The following is a 10,046-nucleotide window of genomic DNA, read 5'->3' on the forward strand; positions in this document are numbered from 1 at the left end:
AACATACCCAAAGCAAGACACTTCCTCCTCCACTTTTCACTGTCTTCTTTACTTGCTCGGGGTTCAGTCTTTCCCCAGTTCCCCATGCCAAACATAATGTTTCCCATCTGACCAAATTCAATTAAACTCGCTCTCATCACTAAAGTGAACTTTGGACCAGTTCCCCTCTGTCCACACAACATGCCCCTCAGCAAAGGTGAGCTTAGTCTTTTGATTCTTTCTGCTGATGAGAGGCTTGGTCACTGCAGAGTGTGCTTTCAGTCCAACTTCTCTTAAACGTGCCGAGACAGATCCATACCCTGTTCATCGCTGAACTGGTGAGCAATTCCAGCTGCAGTGTTGAACCGATTCCCCATTGAGAGTCTCTGCATTATCCTGTTCTCTTGTGCGTTTGTCTTATGTGGACGACCAAACTTTTTGGGGGACTTGAATGAATTAGTGTCATTGTAAACCTGCAATATTCGAGAAATAACAGATTTGGAATGACCGGCTTCTCTTGCGATGACTGAAAGGGTCATCCCATTGGCCTTCATCTGGACAACCTCCTTTCGCAGGGTTTTAGTCACCTTAGAGCAGCCCACCATCTTGCAATTTCAATGAAAATTAGAGGAACGCTGCCAGTTAAATACGGTTTGTCAGATAATTAAGAAGATAACATGAATAACTGGGAGGTATGTTCTGTAATTGTGATCAGAGATAGTTTTTTCCCAAACCTGCTTAAATGTGGTGGATATGTTTCTTGTGTACCCACAGTTTTAAAATCATGTAATGAAATTTAAAATATAATACAGAACACTGTATGTTGAGCTTGTGCCAAGAAAGTAATCAGACCCCTTGATTTTTTTATCACGTGTTTGCAGCCTCATGATAAAAGTCTTTACATTATTTTCGTCATCAATCAATATCATTCTACACTCCTTTCCCCTTAATGAGGTATGGAGTATAGACAAACAAAAATATTAATTTAAAACATTTTAGCATTCGGCTGCATCGTAAGAAAATATGTTAAACAAATGAAGGGGTCTGAATACTTTCTGAATGCATTTTATATTGTAGTTATATTGTACAAAGCAACTTTAATTGCAACGAGGGGGTATACATTTGATCAGTTTATGCATTCGCTGGAATCAAACCCATGATGTTACCATTGCTAGTGCCACACTGTACTGCTTGAACTACAGGAACACTAGTTAAAATGTACTGACAACATTTTTGTGTTGCTAATGGACTCAACAGTCCCACACATGAACTCAGAATTTTAGACTTGGCTTTATTGCTAAATGTAAATAAAAACAGTGCATTTACAGTTTTGTATAACAATTTATGAAACACTCAATGAAACATGCAATTTAAATAAATGTACAGCTTAGGGGAAAAAAGATAAGTTATCCATTACATGTCTTCTTATTTACTATGAATAGTACAAAGGAAATACTTAGCACTGTGCATCTGTATCGTAAATATAGTGAAACCTCTATAAAGTTCAAGATTGAAATGATATTTTTGACCCCACTATTCTTAATATTACATACACAAAACAGTTTACACATTGTATTCTGCAGAAGAAAGTAAATCACAGATTGAGAACAAAGCAGTATTCAAAATCGCCCCCAATACCCTCATTCACTATTCCCAACATTAGTGAACTCAGACAGTGACGTTGTATCCGAATCTGTAGTATTTTGACATTTTATTTTGGGTTAGGGTTAACTTGAATTTGCAAACCTTCCAGTGTTATTCACTTCCAGTTATTTTACCCCTACAAAAACAGTTCGTTATGCTGCTTGATATTGCAGTCTGGTATTTTGATATAGTATTTTAATTCATTACCATAATCATAAACACACTGGTTGTAGTGCAAATAGGTGTACCATTTACTGCACTTATTCTTCTAGTCATTTACCTATAGCGGCTAATGAATCGCATATTCAAAGAAAACAGCGAATTTCCACATTGCAAAATAAGGTGGATAAAGGGTATAGAGATGATTTCAGACACAAATAAATAATTAAAAAATCTTATTGAGAACAATGGTTTGTAGTCATAAATCTGTTCAACTCATCATGAGCCTGGTCATTTTGATTCCTTTTGTTTTTCAATAGTGAAGGTGTCCACAGTGGATAAAGACTTGGTATGAGCTGTATGTTTTTCTGGCCTTGCTGTCCGACACATCCACAGAAAGATAGAAAAGCCTGTCAACAATAAAGATGATTGACAAACTGTATTATTGTATTATTAGAAAGCATTTATATTGTAGAGCATTATGTCTTCAGGCATATTTTCCTTTTTTTTTAACCTCCACGGTTCTGTGACTTAGAGTAAACCTACCTTGCATTGTGTTTGAAATGCAGAATATGTAGAGTATTGTGTAGCTGGTATATCCAGAGCTAAGAAAAACCAAACCCCATGATGTACCCAGCAGACACATGAGGCCCAGCACTGTGCTGGCATCCTTCACTGGTATTTTCTTATGCTTGTTGTTCACTTTCTTTAGCTTAAAGATCTGTCTGGAGACTGTGATTAGAATTATTGTGTTGAACACGAATACGAGGGTGAAGTAGGAAAGGTTCACGCCATACAGGATGAGAGGCTCTGTGATCCAGCAACTGTACAACATATAATAAACAATGCTGAAAGCTAAAGAAGAGCTAAAAGCAAGGTAAAAATGAAAAGGTTAAGTTATAATATGAGGACTCACACTGGATTTGTGGCTTTCGAATTTGATAAGGTCACATTTCTGGCGCCATAGAATGGACGGGTGAGTTGCTGAACTGACAGCAAACTTCCAACAAGAACAGCAGGGACTCCTGTCAAGAGGAAAAGATTACAGGATGAGCAAATCTACACTTTAGTCATCATTTCTTAATGCTTCTATTATAACATCATGTCTGGGATTTATTTCTTTGTAATACTTAACATGTGAACTGTCATTGTTTTCAAATTGGGTGATTTTCTGAGTTTCAAAAGAAATAATATAGGAAAGTATTAATTTGTTTTTAAAAGGATTTATTAATTTGTTACAAGCACGCATCAGAGTAATAAGGCAAGTTCGGACTTTTAGTATGAAATCGAGATGTAGATGTAACGTTAGTTTAGTGTTAGTTAGTTTGCATGTGAAGAGTTCAAAAGATGACATTCATTCTAGTTTTGTGTCTAAAAGCGTAGCAATATAGGCAAAATGTCCGGTTGCTTTAATGTTCTTTATGTGCTTTTTGTAACAAATAAAAATACTGAAATAAAAATAAAATACTGCAATACTGCCCATACTGTTACTGAATATGATGTCTGCTTCATAAATACTGTGAATAGTATGGAAATACATGGTGTTCATTGCTCAAACCGTATATTTCGTCCTTTGATCACTATTGGAGTCTGGACTTTTTGGAGGTCATCTAGTGGAAAAGCTTGGTACTACACCTAAACAAAATCTTACTGAAAATTTATTAATTATCTGAGATATCACCCTCGAATTTGGAACGCACAGGTTTAAATAGGTCTTTGATTTTATAGCAGTTTTCTATGGAAGATTATTTCTGCATTTAAAAAAAATATACAAAATGTAAATGTGACTTTTTAATCTCACAATTCTGTCTTTTTTCTCAAAATTATGATTTTATATGTGAATGAATGAATGATGCATTTATATAGCGCTGTTATGTTCACACAATCTCTCCTCAGTGCCCTCAGGAGATCAGTCTGTCAACCCTGCCACCTCCGGTACTTCAGGGCACAGCAGTCTCCAGCGAGCGCATCTCTCAGTGTCCACCCGGAAACGTAGCAGTTCTGGGGGGTTCGCTACCTAGAAGGATGTCTTTATAGTGCTCTGCTTCAGGGCACCGAGCTGGCCGCTCTAAGTACACCAGAGGCCAGTCTCGAGAGACTGGTTCCCTTAATAGGTCACCTGGCAGTGTGGGAGCCCCTGCCAGACGTGTCTCATTGGGTCCTGCCCCGAGCAGGCTCTGGTTCTGTCAGTCTGAGTCTTCCAAGGAGATGACGGGTCTGAGGTCGGTTATTTTCAATTGGGGACTTCGGCCAAGAGAAAGTCCTGATGCCCATGGCTCAGGACTTCGGAGGGCAGGCCCCTCTGGGGAAGAGCGGTGTACACCTCATTATACGGTGCCCGTCTCTCCTCAGTGCCCTCAGGAGATCGGTCGGTCAACCCTGCCACCTCCGGTGCTTTAGGGCACAGCGATCTCTAGCAAGCGTGACTCTCAGTATCCGCCCAGAAACGTAGCGGTGCTGGGGGGCTCGCTACCTCCGAGGAGGTCTCTAGAGCAGCTAAAGCGTTCGTTCCCTCTCAATTCGCTGTTTCAGTGCACCGATCTAGCCACTCTGGTTACACCAGATGTCTCTGGTGTCTCGAGAGACTGATTCCCTTAGTAAACTATTTGGCAGCATTGGAAGATTCTGCCAAATGTGTCTCAATGGGTCCTGCACACTGTAGAAAGAGGCTACAGAATCCTATTCGGTTCTCCGCTGCCGCGTTTCAATGGGGTACTTCCCACTCTGGTAGCCCCGAGCAGGCTCTGGTTATTGTAACAGGAAGTAAACACTCTCTTGAGGAAGGAGGCCATCGAGGTGGTCCCTCCTCGCGTTAGGGAGCACGGGTTCTACAGCCGGTGCTTCATTGTTCCTAAGAAGGATGGGGGGTTGCGTCCCATTTTTAGATTTGTGTCATTTGAACCACTCAGTCATGTGACTGAAGTTCAGGATGCTCACTCTCAAACAGGTTGTGTCTCAGATCAGGTCCGAGGACTGGTTTGTCACGATTGAGCTAAAGGATGCATACCTCATCCTTACACTACAAAGGAGGTTCCCGAGGTTTGCTTTGGGGGTAAAGCTTACCAATATCGGGTTCTTCTGTTCGACCTTGCACTCTCACCCCGCACTTTCACCAGGTGTGTGGATGCTGCTCTGGCTCCGCTGCGACTCCAGGTCATCCGGATACTGAAGTGTATCAACGTTTAGTTGATATTAGCTCTATCGGCGAGGTGTTGTTCTCGCTCATATGAAATTGCTGGGGTTAAGACGAAACACAGAGGAAAGTATGCTTTCTCCATCACTGAGAACCACTTATCTGGGCGTGGTGTGGGATTCGACCATGATGCAGGCACGTCTGTCTCCTGCTCGGATCGAGTTGACCCTTGCTGTTGTCGCGAGAGTGAGAGAAGGCCAGTAACTCACTGTCAAGAAGTTTCAAAAACTGTTGGGTCTGATGGCAGCTGTGTCCAACGTGATACCTTTTGGCCTGCTGTACATGAGACCTTTACAGTGGTGGCTCAAGACCAAGGGGTTCACATCAACTGCCTGGAGATGCTGGCCGTGTTTCTAGCATTGAAACATTTTCTCCCAGACTTAAGAGATCGCCATGTATTGGTGCGCACCGACAACACAGGGGTGATCTCTTACATCAACCACCAGGGAAGTCTGCATTCACGCCCCCTTTACAGGTTGGTGGACCAGATCCTTGTGTTGTCCCAGGGGAAACTCCTCTCGCTGAGTGCAGTTCACATCCCTGGGCATCTCAATATAGGAGCAGACATCCTGTCGAGGCAGGGGCAGAGGCTCGGGGAATGGAGGCTTCACCCCGAGGTGGTGAAGCAGATTTGGAGACTGTTTGGTCAGGCTCAGGTGGACCTGTTTGCGACTCAGGAGACATCGCACTGTCCCCTCTGGTTCTCTCTGACGCATCCAGCTCCTCTCGGACTGGACGCTATGGTACAGACTTGGCCGAGGCTTCGTCTGTATGCCTTTCCCCCGATCGCTCTGCTCCCGAGAGTTCTGGAGAGAGTACGCCGGGATGGGGTCCATCTTCTGCTAGTTGCCCAGTTCTGGCCGGGCCGTGTATGGTTCTCGGACCTGATTTCCCTTCTCGACGGCTCTCTGTGGAAGATTTCCATCAGGAGGGATCTCCTTTCTCAGGCGGGGCCTTCCCCCCGCCCGGAGTTTTGGAACTGTGGATGTGGCCCCTGAGGGGGCACAGCTCATAAGTTCCGGTCTCTCAACTGAGGTTGCAGAAAAAATGTCAGTGGTGGAAATAAAATAGGACTTATACAGCTTCTTCATCTTGATCTAAAGATTCCAATGAAATGAGACACTAGCGTCTATGGCAAAGGGTTTAATAATAGAACGAGTTATTACGAGTTATTAGCAATTTCGCAATTTTGATCGCTGTAGGCCGAGTCCTTGTATCTGACCAAGTTTCAAGTCTCTATGCCTTACAGTTTGGCCTGGCCAATCAGTTTAATGACAGAACAACAATAATAATAAAAATTCTTACACATGCGATAAGGTTTCAACGCTTTGCTCTTGAACCCTTTAATACTGTATGTTGAAAACACTGCCTCCATTGACTTATGAGTTGTTCTAGGAGTCTATTTTTGTAATGTTACTGTACATTTAGTCGTGATGCTCACCCCATCCGATCAGGGACAACTTGAACATGTAGTATTTGATGTAAATGTTGAACACTCTTGCCAGAAGAAGGTAGAGGTGCAAGGCTTCAATGGCCATCCAGGTGAAAGAACACAGCAGGCTGTAGTGTATCGTCACAGCAATAAACATGCAGACTTCTTCCACTGTCCATGCAGCGGCCCACTCACTGAACATGAAGCTTATGTTGAGGAGAAACAGAGCGCCGCTTAGAGACACATGAATGCTGCTGGACACTTCTGCTCTTGCGTTCCTGTGAAACACATGCATGCATTTAAAGTTTTTTTTTTCAAATTTTTGCCACCCACTGTACGTGCTTTAATGTAAATCTATATGCATACTTTTGGGATACGTATAAAGAATAATGTGAATTAAAGTGCAGATTATATACACATTTATATGAAAACAAATGGAACAGCACCTGTTGAAAATGAACGACAAGATAGAGGAAGCAGAAAAGACCACAGACAGACTGCAGCCTACGTAGCTGATGTACGACAAGATTTCCCATTGCTGTCTATCAATGTTATTCACCTCAACCTATTCAGAGTGTAGGAGAGATAAAGGGAATGAAGGAGTGAATCAAATTAATATCAACACAGAGTGATTTTTGCTACCTTACACGTTTAGTAATGGCCTGAATAAATGGATCAGTACTTACTAGAAGCACAGCAAAAGGGGTCATGTGGTCACAGGAGCACTCCACAACAGTATCATTGATCTGAGTGGTGTTACAGCCATCTGCTTTCCAGGTGTTTCCTACATATTCCATATTATTAATACATTTTAGTACAAAAAAAAAAAAAAATGGAAGTGACCGCTTTTGTACCCTTTTTTCTGAGAGTGCACACAGAAGAATTTTCAGTGAATAACTTAAATTCCAGTAAGTTTGACATACTGTATATACCATTTTTATGACAGTTTTACAGATTTCTTGTCTTTTTTGGAACTTGTCATACTACTTGGAAAATAACTGCATGAAGATTCTTTTGTATTCCACATAAAAATAACAGCATACAAGTTAAGAACAACATGAGTGTGTGTAAATGACGACAGAGATTTCATTTTTGAGTGAACTATCACTTTAGTTCCCACCCACCTTGTTCATCATAGTATTGACAGGAATATATGTAGCTTTTCTATGAATATCAACACAAAACAGAATGAACAAATTCTTAAAAAATTTGACATTTTGAGAACATTTGAAAAGGTGTGCTTACGTTTGAGTCGTTTTTGTAACTATTCACTGGGAAACGTATTTTAAGTGGATTTGTCAAATTCACAATGTCACGTCCAACAACTTCAATTCGTATGACTTCAGACATTATAGAAGCATTTCTCAGCTGTAAATACACAACCACAGACAAAATGTAGGTTAACATAATAAAGACTGGAAGGGTTAAGAACAGTTTCAATAGATTTATAAAACAGTCAGAACACCAAATGAAAAACTTTACATTAAACTGCTGACTAGAATTGTAAGTAACTATTCCGAATTTCTGCTCAGCCCCATGGACATTTAGGAAAGGTTCCACTGGGATCCATATCTGTACTGTCCGAGTTTTATCATACACCTTAATTAAAATGAAAAGAAATTAATTCAGTAATGCTGCTGTATCATTAACACCCAGAATGCTAAAATATCATTTATTTTACATGACCGTTTTAAACGGTGTCAAAAATTGAAGCTGCAAGCTGTTACATAGTGTCAGTGTCATCTTAAAGAAAGTCTTCATAAAATCTCAATCGTCTTTTGGAGCTTTGAGACAAGAGTCTTACTTTTGGAGCGGTGACTGGTAGCAGACCATTTGTCAGGTTTGAGTTTATCTTAACTACAGAAATAGCAAGATCCTTAAAATAGTAGTCCTTTGATTGCTCCGTTGTTTGTATAATGTTGTGTATGGCTGTTTTCTCTGCACTGCATAATGATGTCATTAACAGGGATACAACCAAATCAACACAAGATTCATACAGTGTATAGATTATTTAGATCTTTAAATAAAAGACTGATGATACCTCAGATGATGATACCAGTTTCCCTCAGTTGTTTGACTTTTCGATTCTGGGCAGGATTTCTTAATTTTTTCAACATAATCACTTATTGGCTTTGTGAAGTAAGCAGGTGGTTGTGTTACAACATACAAGCTTTCAGTTGTGTTACAACAGCCGATGGTGACTCCACGTGCTAGAATTGCTACAAAAATAGATGAGGGAAGAATGACTGTAAGTAATCAGACACTTTCCGTCTGTTTTCCACATTTAGGTCTGCTAGAATTCTTATGGTTTGGTAAAAGATTTGTTATTATTAACCCTTTAATTAATTACTTAATGTTTATTTTAGTTATATTTATTATGTATTTATTTGATGTTCTATTTATTTTAATTTTTCAAAGGAAAAATACAAATGAAAACTGATTACAGTCTTAAAAATAAAGGTGCTTCACGATGCAATAGAAGAACCTTTTTGTCTAAATGGTTCCATAAAGAACCTTCAACATCTGAAGAACCTTTCTGTTTCACAAAAGCTTATTTGGGGTGAAAGAAGGTTCTTCAGATTATAAAAAGCTAAGAAAGAGATGATTCTTTAAAGAACCTTTGACTGAATGGTTCTTTGTGGAACCAAAAATGGTTCTTCTATCGCTTGAAGAACCTTTTGAAGCACCTTTATTTTTAAGAGTGGTATAGCTTGAAATGTACAAAATTAATTTGTGTACGGAACTTACACTACAGTCAAAAGACTGGAATCTTTTTAATGTTTTTGAAAGTATATGTCTCTTTACTTACCAAAGCTGAATTTATTTAATCAGTAAAAACAGCAATATTGTTACATAGTATTACAATTTAAAATGACTGCTTTCTATTTCAATATATTTTAAATATAGAACTTATTCCTGCGCAAAGCAGAATTTTCAGCATTATTACTTCAGTCTTCAGTGTCACATGATACTTTAGAAATCATTCTAATATGCTTTTTCAGGATTCTTTGATGAAAATAAATAAAGAGAGAGAGAGAGAGAGAGAGAGAGAGAGAGAGAGAGCATTTTGCCTGAACAGTTTGAACAGTTCTACAAAGCACTGAACACCACATAGATAAGTGCTACCAAAATTATTATATTATATTATATATATTTTTTCTGGTAGTCCAGCACTAACCGTACTATTCCTCATGAGATCAATCATATGGCCCATGTTAGGCTGAAAATTCCCCTATACCAACACAAAAATAAATTACACGTTAAAATAAATTAAAACAGAAAGTGATCATAAGATCAAAAATAAAAATTTAAAACTTTTGACCAGTAGTATATATGTTTGCAAAATTGTGGATCACGTGCAGACGTTATACAAATAAATTCCATCATGGTGAAGGGGAAAAACGGTATCTGACTACTGTTTCTTATACTAAGATTTAAAGAATGAGGGTTTTAGGAACTTACGAGGGGGTGAGCAGTTGCTGTGTTGTGGATCGGTGTTGCATTCTGAATTTCCTGAACTGCTGTATTTTTGCTGTTGCTCATCTGTGTTTACTTCATCCACTACATGGATCATAATCAGAAGTAGCAGGAGTGTCATATCTCTGGTAGAATATAAATATAAATTTAATGAAATTAAAT

The 10,046-nt window shown here is 39.5% G+C and overlaps 1 protein-coding gene across 1 annotated transcript; it reads right to left on the bottom strand.

The window, feature by feature from the left end:
• Nucleotides 1-2,073: 2,073 nt before the first annotated feature.
• Nucleotides 2,074-9,621, bottom strand: LOC107584735 (adhesion G-protein coupled receptor G2-like). The gene is made up of 10 exons (XM_016271451.1): nt 9,586-9,621; nt 7,885-8,006; nt 7,653-7,770; nt 7,532-7,571; nt 7,094-7,191; nt 6,854-6,972; nt 6,417-6,685; nt 2,699-2,807; nt 2,329-2,606; nt 2,074-2,192 (listed from the first exon to the last, which is right to left on the bottom strand). Exons 1-10 carry the CDS (start codon nt 9,619-9,621, stop codon nt 2,074-2,076), a joined length of 1,308 nt encoding a protein of 435 aa, XP_016126937.1.
• Between the last annotated feature and the right edge of the window lie 425 nt (nt 9,622-10,046).

Source organism: Sinocyclocheilus grahami, unplaced genomic scaffold, assembly GCF_001515645.1.
Source record: "Sinocyclocheilus grahami isolate Dianchi unplaced genomic scaffold, SAMN03320097.WGS_v1.1 scaffold62.1, whole genome shotgun sequence".
Lineage (NCBI taxonomy): Eukaryota > Metazoa > Chordata > Actinopteri > Cypriniformes > Cyprinidae > Sinocyclocheilus > Sinocyclocheilus grahami.

Excerpts from the sequence above, each read along its gene's own strand:
- LOC107584735 (XM_016271451.1), bottom strand. The coding sequence starts at position 9,621 with ATGGGCCATATGATTGATCTCATGAGGAATAGTACG. Across the intron at positions 6,686-6,853 it reads TTGTCGTTCATTTTCAACAG|GAACGCAAGAGCAGAAGTGT; the intron begins GTGCTGTTCCAT and ends TGTGTTTCACAG. Across the intron at positions 2,193-2,328 it reads CATTTCAAACACAATGCAAG|GCTTTTCTATCTTTCTGTGG; the intron begins GTAGGTTTACTC and ends TATTGTTGACAG.